Source organism: Pelodiscus sinensis, chromosome 23 (assembly GCF_049634645.1).
Source record: "Pelodiscus sinensis isolate JC-2024 chromosome 23, ASM4963464v1, whole genome shotgun sequence".
Taxonomy (NCBI): Eukaryota; Metazoa; Chordata; order Testudines; family Trionychidae; genus Pelodiscus; species Pelodiscus sinensis.
The window spans coordinates 12126216-12138301 of NC_134733.1; the positions used below are offsets into that span (position 1 = coordinate 12126216).

General features: G+C 47.0%; 1 protein-coding gene across 9 annotated transcripts in view; it reads left to right on the forward strand.

Moving 5' to 3' along the window:
* CASZ1 (castor zinc finger 1) overlaps positions 1-11652 on the forward strand; it is a 272945-nt gene extending 261293 nt beyond the window's left edge. For 8 of the 9 annotated variants that reach the window (XM_075906425.1, XM_075906429.1, XM_075906426.1 and 5 more), the window contains 2 exons: positions 973-1272; positions 5850-11652. In XM_075906425.1, the coding sequence (XP_075762540.1) occupies positions 973-1272; positions 5850-7099 (1550 nt within the window). In that variant the 3' untranslated portion in view covers positions 7100-11652. The remainder of the gene's footprint in view (positions 1-972; positions 1273-5849) is intronic. The other variant, XM_075906432.1, reaches the window with a different exon arrangement.
* The last annotated feature ends 434 nt before the right edge of the window (positions 11653-12086 follow it).

The window sequence follows — 12086 nt, forward strand, 5'->3', positions numbered from 1 at the left end:
GGGATTCTCTTTTCAGCTGGCAGATACAAAACTCATCTTTAATACCCTGTAGCAGAGGGTAAGGTTTCCTTAACCATCCTTACCTCTGGTGGCCTGTTAGTATTCCACAAAGGCCTTCTGTGGGCTCTCCCCAGGGCTGCTTGTTTCTGAGTCACTTTATAACATTTACTGTCTCTTGGGGCCTTACTTTCAGACATACGTTTTTCCTTCCTTCCCTTCCATCCCTGATGAAGTGAAAGGTCTGATGAGTACTTGATTCCAGCATTTCCCTGCTCACAGGGTTCAGTGCAGACCTTAGGGCTATGGGGTGGGTGTTCATCTCCATTACTTTTAAACAGCAGTAGGAAATAAGAGTAATAAATGATTCCCGCTGACATTGAGTGGGGGCTAGACTAACGAAGATGTCCTGACCTCTCATGTCACATGGGGCACTGACAACCTCTGCACACTACCCGGACATAAACATTCAGTGATAATAATGACAGCTGCACATAGTGCTAAAGCTTCTCCAGAGAGTTTGGGGGGGCAGTAGCTCCCAGGACTCTCTATTAACTAATAGCACCATCAGTCACACCTCCTGGAGAACAATCCACTGACTAACAACCATGTTGAGTGAATCCATAAGCCTTCGGGGTAACACCCTGCAGCAGAGTCCTCTCAGCAGCAGGCTGGTGCAGTGTGGATGAACAGACATAGACTAAGCAGGGCAGGAATTTCTTTTTGGAAGCCAGGTGGCTCTGCCCTCTTCCATTAAGGCCACTCCTTGTTTCTGCAGTGACACCCATTCCCCCTTCTGCTGCTGTCGATCATGCATCCTCCATCTCCTCTCTGTTACAGTTCTGTTTCATACATGTGTGAATGTATTTTCCATTTTCATCATATTGCTTCCACTCTTAGGTTCTCATTTTGGTTCTTTTGTTTTTCCTTTTTGTTTTGTTTTTTCTGCTATTTTTTTCTCTCCGCATTCTCCAGGCTGCCTGGTTCCTCCTCCTCCTCCTCCTGCTGCTGCTGCCGATGACGCTACCCACAATGCACCACAACCTCTACCGCCACCTCTGCCTCCATCTTTCTCACAAGCCTTGCTCAGGTCTCCCCTTCCCTCCCTCCCCTACCTTTTCTCTCCATCTTGTCTCTCATACTCTCTGCTCAGTGCCACTCTCGGATCCAGCAGGGGCATTGTCATGCCTACCACCAGCTCGCCTGGTTTCTCGCCCATCATTGCCACTCCACCTCCAGTAAAAAGTGATGTTCCCCTAGTTCAGGATGCAGCAGGTAATTGTTATATGCTTTATCTCTGAGTGATAGACCCCCTCCCCTGCTCCACAGTCCACAGTCTCTGTTGGATCATAAATGAGACCTTATCATCTCCCTCTGTGTCTTATTTAACGCTGTCCAGGGGCTCCCCCACATACACACAATACATCCCCTTCTCCACTGCTGAGACAATGACATTGTGCTATAAACATACCCAAGGAAGGTATCCAAAAGCACAGTAAATCACTGTGAAAAATTCCCATGACCAGAAGCGATTTCTCGTCAACCCTGACACAAATCCAACATCACCATGTGTAATTTAACCTGCCATTTTTGAGCCACCTACTGTGTCTGGGTGGCCGAAACACAACATGCTCAGACATCTCAGTGATGTCTGTCACATCCACAGCTATTTACAGCTGCCCGCTACAGAAAGTAAGGCTGGTTTTCAGGCACTTCGGGCCCTCTGTGCTTCCTACGTGACACACAAGCTCCATGACATCACAAAATGGGGAGTTTTACGCCACCTAGGAATGTTTTTTTTTCAGGGAATGCCCAGCTCTGCCCTCTTTTCCCAGCCTATTGCCATCTCAGTTAATGGGGAGCAGATCTGTGGTGGCCAAGTATGTCTTTAAAGGACCCTAGCCATGCAGAAACCTGAGCTATCCCCTCCCTCTGCCAGCCAGGCACAGTGTAAGCACGCAGAGGTGTGAAACTCCTCCACGGTGGTCATTGCCCTGCCCAGAGTTTCATTGGGGTTTTGACCGCTTCAGTGGGATTTCAGTGACAGCTATGCTTGTGGTGGCCCTCTGCAGAGGGGGGTGAATTTCACCCCCACAGAGGGAGTGTGGTCCAATAGACAAGAAACTGAACTCTCCTAAAAGGCAATCACATCACCTCTTTTTGTCTCACTTTCCTCCTCGTAAAATGAGGATAATGGTACCTTTTAAAGTATTCTGACACCAGTAGGTGAAAGGTACCATATAGACTCATCCTCCCCTGCTGGCAGGACAGGCGACTATAAGCAACATACAGCTGACACCTACTAAGGACTAAATTTATTGAGAGATGTTACTGGCAAGTAAGCACTGTCTAGTGGTTAGAGAAGACAGGGGCTCACAACTGCTGGGTGGTTCTCTCTTCACACACCCTGTGCAAGGAAGTTGAACTCGGTTAATTAAAGACGTGAGTTTAAACTGGTGCAAAAGGCTGGATGGACACTTAGTTTGGTTAACTCAGGTTTATTTCAGCTCAGCTAAACTGATTGAAAATTGTCTAAAGCCAAACTAAAAAGTCATTTCACATCAGAGTGTTCACACTGAAGGGGACAGGGAAAATATGCACTGGTGTAACTAAATGTGCATTTGAGTGAGGAAAAGGCATCAATGGCCTTGGACAAGTCTATGCCTCACCTAGTTCATGAGTATTATGGGTATTATGACACTTACCTACCTCTTAGAGACAGTTGGAGACTGAATTTAATTACTCTCGATGCAGTGCTATGAAAATATAGAATTATTGATGTATTAGGGGTTATTTGGTAATGTGCACACCTCTTTTAAACCATTAGTGGTTTATACTTCTTTGTAATACAGACATATGGGGCCGCAGTGTCTGGTCGCTTACCCTGGAATTATCCCAAAAGGGGATGTAAAACCCCGCTTAATCAGTGAACCAGTTAAATGTTAGATGCACATCCAGTAAGAGTGATGCTTACCAGTTAACCATTAGCTTCCCTAATCCTAAGACTTGCATATTGCTGCTGTTATTTATTTTACAGCATCTAGTCTATGTCTACACTGCAGTGCTATTTCAGCATACCAGACGTATCCCAAAATAGCTAGTCTGCGTTTTAACAGCAAGCCCGTTATTTTGAAATATAACAGGCTCACTATTCTGATGTCCCTGTAACCCTCATTCCATGAGAAGTAAGGGATGTTTCGGAATAGTGGATTATTTTGAAATTTGACACTGTGAAGACCGAATTGAACCCAGGTCTCCCACATTGTCACCCAGTGCTTTAACTTCCAAACTATCACAGTGTAAATGAGATCTAGATCCAGGCACAGTGAAGAGACTCTTGCTGCCTTTCCCCTCATCCCTTTTAAAAAAAGCAGTGCAGCAAAGAACTGCCCTGGACTTCAGTGTCCTTCACCAGGACCTTACTGTACCCTGCAGAGCACTTCTGCACCTTGCCACTTATAAGCCCTGATTTGTGTCTGAAAACAAAGTATTCTTTGGGAGACCCAGACCATGATGGGATAGGGATTCTGTAACCTTGAAATCACTGGTTTGAATGTGGTTGAGCTTCATACTGATGGAGAGTTATTATCTCTCTGGTGGCTGTTAAGAGGTGCATATTAAATCCATGTCAAGGCGCTTAGCCCAGTTCCTGGTGAACATCACCGGGGGTATGTCTACACTACCACCCTAGTTCGAACTAGGGTGGTAATGTAGGCAACCAGAGTTGCAAATGAAGCCCGGGATTTGAATTTCCCTGGCTTCATTTGCATATAGCCGGGCGCCGCCATTTTTAAATGTCCGCTAGTGCGGACTCTGTGCCGCGCGTGAAACGAGGAGTAATGGTAGTTCGGAATAGGAAGCCTAGTCCGAACTACCTAGTCCGTGCCGCGTGTAGCCGTGCGGCACGGAGTCTGCACTAGCGGACATTTAAAAATGGCGGCGCCCGGCTATATGCAAATGAAGCCCGGGAAATTCAAATCCCGGGCTTCATTTGCAACTCCGGTTGCCTACATTACCACCCTAGTTCGAACTAGGGTGGTAGTGTAGACATACCCCAAGACACTCCGCGCTGTGAACTGTTGTCTCTGTTGGCAGTCTCACCAGAGACACCATGCACATTGAATGAGCCATTGAAACTTCTGTCCTGTCTCTCATGCCTAGGTATGGTCTCACTCCTGAGAGATGTTGGCAGTGCATTGGGGCGGGGCAGGGGAGGAGGGGAGCTTGGCCTGCTGCTGTCCATGCTATCACTGTTTGGTGCAGTTTAAATTCTTTTGTCTCTAAGGGTTTCAGTCTGGTGCTGTTCCTCAGCATTTCAATGTAACTCACCATTTTGGAGACTCCATTGATAAGCACCATTCTAGCTTAAAGGGGCATAATTTGAGACTCCCATGACTGATATGGTAAAACCAGCATCCACCACCTTCAGTACATGCTGACAGTTAGCAAAAGAACTTTACAGCATTCAAACAAATGGCCGGGTGCATCTTCTCTTAGATCAGACACTGAGACCCAGACACTCTTGATACAGATCGTGCTCTTTTCAATGGGCTGCAGCCCCTTGCATGCAGCTCAGGAAGGCCCACTCTGGTTGGAAACTGTAATTTCCAGTGAAATTTACCATTTTGCACCTGGTGTGAAAGTCATCTTGCCTCCCTGAGACCTGCTCTGAGGACACTGGATCGGGAGCTAGGGTTTTTCTCGTCTTCCTCTTAGCATGGGGCCCAGGTCACTGCCAGATGTAAATGGCTGATTTTCTGTATCTTGAAGTTTTTAATTATGATTTGAGGACACTACTAACTTAACCAGTGGCTAGGGGTCTGTTTCAGAAGTGGGTGGGTAAAGCTCTGTGGCCTGCGATGTGAGGAGGGCAGACTGGATGATCATGCCCTTAAGTCTCTGATTTGGCCTGAGGAATAACCAAAGAGGGAGGAAAAGGATGCAAGATGGTCAACTTCTTGGTATGCACTTCAATTCTCTGGGACTCCAGCACTAGCCAGTGAACGTGTCTCCAAGGATGGGGAAGTGACACAGGTCCCTTAGCAGCAAGGGGGCTGATTGTTTAGGCCCAGGAGAAAGCTTTAAAAGTGGGATTTTTCTCTTGGACCCCAGTGGATAGTTGTTTGAAAATTACCCACACTGAACATCCAGCTGCGTGTGCTCATCAGTGTAGTACTTAGACTCACTACAGCAAGCTATGCTATGTTAGTCTAGCCAGAGTGCATCCTGATTCTAAAAATTCCCCCTTGCAGTTTGAATTAGATGCGGCAAGTCTTCTCCACTTCCTGTCCTAAATAGCTGTAAAGTGCTGCTGTGCCCTGTTAGACAGCAATCAGGGAGAAGGATGCTGTGTATAGTTTATAAAGCACTCGGGGATTGTTTGGGGTGAAAGGAGCAATCAAGGATCAATGAAAGAGCCACGTTTTGTCAGCTGGGATGAGCTTACTCCTGGGGAAGGAGGATTAGAAATAAAGTGACAGGAGAGGCTGGGAGATTTTTGACCCTGACAAGAAGCAACAGCTGATGCTTAGTATCATGTCTAGAAGAGCAGCAACTCAACAGGATTCCTGGTGCCAAGCCACACAAACAGTTGGGGGGAAATTAGGTTCACTGCTGCCATAATATTGAATGAGCACTAATAGTGACACCTTCCTTAGCCCTTGTGCAGTATGCTGCTTAGGCGACTTACTGCATGGGGGGCTGCTTCCAATGCAGCACAGTGCATTGACCACAGCTGATCAGTAGATTGGGGGTATGATCCAGTGTGACAGGTACCATGTTGGTTACAGGAGGTGATAGAAGTTCCTGCTGCCCCTCTGTGAGTAACAGCACTCTTCTCTTCCTGTCCCCAGGAAATACCATCACCATGCCAACTGCCTCGGGGGCCAAAAAGCGCTTCTGGATCATCGAGGACATGTCTCCATTTGGCAAGCGCCGCAAGACAGCCTCCTCCCGCAAGATGCTGGATGAGGGAATGATGCTGGAGGGTTTTCGGCGCTACGATCTCTACGAGGACTGCAAGGATTCCAATTGCCAGTTCGCCCTCAAGGTCACCCACTATCACTGCACCCGGGAGAACTGTGGCTACAAGTTCTGCGGCCGCACCCACATGTACAAGCACGCCCAGCACCACGACCGTGTCGACAACCTGGTGTTAGATGACTTCAAGCGCTTTAAGTCCTCCCTGAGCTGCAACTTCCCCGACTGCCAGTTCTCTGGCAACAGCACGCACTTCCACTGCTTGCGCTGTGGCTTCCGCTGCACCGACAGCACCAAGGTGACCGCCCACCGCAAGCACCATGGCAAGCAGGACCTCATCAGTGCGGCCGGCTTCTGCCAGTTCAGCTCCAGTGTGGACTGCGAGGTGTCCGACTGCAAGTACAAACTCAAGTGCTCCCACTTCCACTGCACCTATCCCGGCTGCAAACACACTGTGGTGGGCATGTCACAGATGGACTCGCACAAGCGCAAACATGAGAAACAGGAGCGGGGGGAGCTGCCAGCCATCTCTCCTGGCCCCGAGGCCCTCCCTCACTCCACCCTGGAGTATGACGTCCAGAACTCTTCCGTCAACCTGGACAGCTCCCTCAACCTCAGCACTGATGCCAACAGCTCCCTCTTCTTCCTGCAGAATGCAGCTGGCGTGGGCCTCAACGACTCTCTGGACCTCAGCAAGAAGCTACCTGAGGCTGCTGCCGCCCCATCACCTAGCAGAGCAGGGACAAGTCCTCAGGAGAGCAGAGAGATGGTATCCAACTCCGGCGATGTGGAGGACGAAGATGACTCATCCCAAGATGAGGACGAAGAGGAGGAGGAGGAAGAGATAAATGAGGAAGAGGATGATGAGGATGAGGATGATGAGGATGATGATGAGGACGAAGATGAGGAGGAAGATCTGAACACAGACTCCTCTGAAGAGTCACTCCCAGACCCTGAGAGCCTGGCCACTAAAGAGGATGGGGAAATAGGGAAGGCTTCTACTTCCATAGACCACAGTGATGCTTCCAGGCCTCCGGGTGAGCCACATGCCACCCCCCCTGCCCTGGACCCCACCCTTGCCCTGACCCCATCCCACACCCTCGCACCGGCAAGTTCTCCTTAACCTTAGAGACAGCAGCAGGTTCGGTTTTGCTCTTAAATGAAATTACTAAGAGGACCCCTTACGAGGTGAGAACAAAGCACCGGGATGGTAAGCGACAAAACGAACTCCACGCCAGCCACGAGGCCCCACGGGCCCAACAGGACAGATAAGTCGCATGGGGCCAGCACGCCATCACTTCATCCTGCAGATGACAGAAGACAGGGCAGGACACAGACACACAAAACTATTCTAGATGGACACTAGCTCTGAGGGTGACATCTGCTCTCTCTTGCTCCCTGCATTGTGAGGCGTGCACCCAGTCTCGGACCCCTTATTTTGGGGTGGGCTTCCCCCCTCTTTTATTTCTGGATTTTATTTTTCCATGTTTTTAGTTGTATGATACTAATAATAGTCTCCACTCCTCAGAAGGGGGCTGTGGGGATGACAGATGATGAATTTTAGAATTATATACGTTTTTTTAAGTGTGTGAAAGGAACTGGTGGCACAAAGGCAACTAGCTAAGCCTTTACCAGTGGGGAGTGAAGGGGTCTCTTTCTTTTTTCCAGCATTAAATGAATGGGAGAGACTGAGGCACCAGACAGCACGTGTGGGAAGGGGTATTTATTGTCTTACAAATGAGGAAGCATTAATGAATCAGCCAGGCTGGGAATGGGACACTCCTCTGTTCTTCCAGATCCCCTTTATTATTAATAATAATATTAATTTTTTTAAATGCTATTTATATTGTAAAGCTTCCCTTTGTCTAGAGCTGTCGGAACAGCTGTAGGTCATCTCCCTCTGTTCCTGCTGATCTCCTGCAGTCATGATAGGGAAGGTCGTCACATGGCAGTTAAAGGGTCTGTCACTCACACTGGAGGACTGGGGTTTAACCCCCACTCCCATCCCCAGGTGCTACCCCTCTTTGTCAAGGCTCTTTCTTTTTGGTGCTTCAGAGACAGCACCCTTGTCTCAGGCAGTCTGTGAATGGAGGCCAGAGCAGCAGGTGAGATTAGTATCCTTTGCCTCAGTGTTGGCAGAGCAATGCCACCAAAGCAATTCCTTGTGAAATGCTACTTGCCCTTTGACGCAAGGCCATTGATATTTTTTTTAAATGATGAGCAAGCAGAGGATCCTCAGTGTTTTCCTCCTCAAGGTGAGGGTGGGCAAATAGATTCTGTACAAAGGCTAATGAATTTCCTGAAGATGGGAGTGAAGCCACCACCTACACTGATGGGGTGGGGGGCTTAGACAGACACTAGGTGGGCAGTGGGAGTGCTTGGCTCTCTCCTCAGATGCTGGATGGAGAGCTATTGATTGCTCGGATCATGCGCCTGAATCTCCTTGGCTGCTGTTGTCCACTCCTGTGGAAGCTGAGAGCACTGTTCCCTGCAGTTCGGTAGCATATCAAGCCTACTCCACCTGGGCAAATCACACCAAGGCCTGCAACTGCACAGCAGGTCTGGGTACAGTTCCCGCAGTCAACCTATGGTAGCTGGACAGACCTACAGGACTCAGCTCTCCCACTGGTCTCTGTCCCCAGCCCCTCCAGTAAAGAGTTTACACATACACACACACACACACACACACACACTACATGAGACTATCCAGCATTCTCATCCACAAAACGGTTGCTGTTTGACTCCCCAATCTCAGATCTTGAGATGGGGCACTGGTCTGCACACATGCACTGGCCCCAGAAGTACTAAAGGTGTGAATTCAGCTTGATGCAATGATGTTGGTGCCTCTGTATGTATGCAGCCAAGCTGGACATTTTGCTCCCTTGTGTCTAAGATTTGGCCCTTGTTTACTTTGTTCTGTTTTAATTATTTTTTTTAACAACAAACCCCCTAAGCCCTGTCATTCATCTCTGCCCTACACAGAAAGAGGCCTCAAGCAATTTGGGTTGTTTGTTCTTACTATTTTCCTAAGGAGCCAGCACAGATCTGGGTCCAAACTATAGACAAGCTCCTCAGCTGTTTAAATGCAGGGAGATGCTCGGCTAATGCTTAAAAAGAAAAGGTGTGGGGAGGAGGGGGGAGAAAAAGGAAAAAAAGTAAAAAAAACAAAAAAAACAGATTGTACAGTATTTTTCCTTTAAAGGTTATTATATATAGAACAAAGAGAAACAATGCCTGCCAGAGGGATATGGGCCTGCCTTCTGGATAGCCCTTAGAGCCTAGATTTGGTTACTTGTGTGCAATTTTTTTTCTCTTTCAGGGTTTGGAGGTTTTCTTATTAGCATTTATTGATAGGGGGCAGCAGAGGGGGAGGGGCCTTAATCCCAAGGTTTGAGGCTAATTTCATACTCCTAGCACTGACTGGAGCTGCACGATTCTGAATTTTAACTTGAATTTTGTAGAGACAAAACAACAAAAACAAAAAAATGGCGGTTGTGAAGAGAAGTCTGTAGTTAAATTGAAGGGAGGTTGTCGCTAGAGTTTGTGTGGCTTTTTATTTTTCAGATGGTTTTATTTTGGTTTGTTACTCTCCCCCCTCCCAGCTGCTTGTTTGCTAGCACGACCCTCCACTATTACCGTATTCCCCCCACCCAACATCACCAATATAAGGAAGCGGGTGCAGAGAAGGACTTGGGACATGTCATCCAAGAGGCTGGATGGGGCAGATTGGCTGTACTCAGAGCATTTAGTTGCAGGTTTCATACTGTGTTGCCCTTGTTCAGGCACTTACCTGCTAGCATGATGAGTGCTATAGAAAACCTTCCAGTCCTAATATGGCTCCAAACTGTAATTTGCACCAGTGACGTCAACAGGAGTGTTGCCATTTACTGCAGTGGGTCTGCTCACAAACTCAGACTGACACAGCCATAAGTGTGTTCAGGATCAGGGAGCCATGGCAGGGTAAGATAATGGAGATGGAGAGCACTCCCAGCAGCTAGTGGTTGCTATTCAGGTTGAACATGGCCAAGCCCAGTTTGAAATTGGCTCCCTTGGCACTGCTGCTTTGCTGCTGTAAATCAGCTAGGAGCCTGCACCTTCAAATGTGTCTCCCCAAGTTCTGAACTTACAGCCTCCACTGGCTGAATCTTATAAGCGGGCAGCTCTGTGGGGCTGAGGCAGAGGTGGGAGAACAGAAAAACTACTCCCTCCCCCACGCTCAGCAGGAGCTGTGTTTATGACTCATCCCTGTGCCCTCATTCATCTCTGACCCATACATCAAACCCTCTTCCCACCAAGCCTCCACCCACTTTAGAGCATTCTCATTTTCAGGAGCTGGCATTGGGAAGGGACAGGCGGGTACCAGACTCAACCTGCCCACCAGGAGCTGAGCCCTCCCAAAGCACTGAGAATGTGCCCAGGTTAATGGGGCCTCAGGTTAAGCCACACCACCTTACACACACACTGCTCAATCTGCCTGTTTCCTTACACCATTGCTTTTATTTCGTCTTCTACCACTGAAAAATCAAGATAGGTTAAAACCAGCAAGCCTGTCCAATTCTTTTCTGCCACATGAAGACCCTGATTCAGCAAAGTCTGTAAGCAGAGGTTTAAATTGCATTTTTTTTAAATGAGACCTAAGCATGGGCGTCTAGGAAAGCATTTCCTTAAGGGAATTGCCGAACAGGGATGGATTTAAGTGCGTTTCTGAACTGAGCCCATGGTCCAGCACACAAGTCCCAATTCAGCAAACTGTGTGTAACTTTAACCACTGGTGGGGGGCTGCTCACATAAGGAAATGTAGGCATGTGTTTAAAGTAGCTTGCTGACCTTAGGATCAGGGAGTTCAACTGATTTAGGGAGGGGGAGAGATGTGACTGAATTATTCTGTTCAAAACAAACACACACACACAACCCCAAAAGCCCTCGAGACAAACCCTCCCAATTCTGCTACCATTTGCTGCTGAAGAGAGGGGAAAAAATCAACAAGGCTGTTCTAGCCACACACTCAACTGGATTAATGTCTATGTGGAAGGAATTTTGTTAAAAAAAAAAAAGTTTAAAAATAAACTTTTTTTTCAATGTAGCAAAAAAAAAACCCCAAGATTTAAAACAAAAGGGAGGGAGAATTTTAGCCTTTTGTAATATCCATATTGCACACTAGGACTATAAGCCATTGCTAGCTCATTTTGAATTTTAAATGTGTAATTTTGTTTTGTTGTTGTTTTATTTTTATTTCCATGGGGGAGGGAAGGGAAATAATGCTTGAACCACCAATGCTCTTTTTAATGTTTTATAAATATGTATGTGTATATATATAAATATAAAAATAATATGTATGCACATATATATATGTGTGTGTATATATATCTATATGTATATACATATATATAGATATATAGATAGATATATATAGGTTTTGAGACAAAAAAAAAATGCAGAAAGTGAAAAGAAAAAAAACCACCCTAAACAGGACGGTGTGCTCTGATTTACTTGAATCTGGTCTCTTCAGCACCTGCATTATTAAGAACTGAATATTTTTCCACTTGAATTTAGTGCTATTAGAAATTTAATATATGTGTTTTATTTATTTGATTTTTTTTTTTTTTGCATGACTGATGCAAGGTTTGACATTTTCACTCAATAAAAACTGGAAAAAAAAATACCCAAACAAACATATGCAGAAGTTGCCTTATTCATTGGGTTTATTTGTCTCTGGCTTGTTTATTTTTAAGGATCTCAGAGGTTTCTGATTGGTTTCTTAAGGCTCCCATCCAGTGCCAGGGCAGAGCCTCTTTGTTTTCATGTTTTCATCAGGACTCAAAGGCTTTGTCTACACTGGCGGCTTCTTGCGCAAGAACATCTTGCGCCAGGGTTCTTGTGCAAGAAGTCTTGCGCAAGAACACGTCCACACTGCCATGTGCGCGCTGTGCTTTTGCGCAAGAGCGCCCATGGCAGTGTGGACGCTCTCTTGCACAAGAAAGCTCTGATGGCCATTTTAGCCATAGGGCTTTCTTGTGCAAGAAATCCCTGCCGAGCGTCCACACTGCCCTCTTGCGCAAGAGCTCCTACACAAGAGGACTTACGCTCTTTTTTAACAGGTGTAAGGCTTG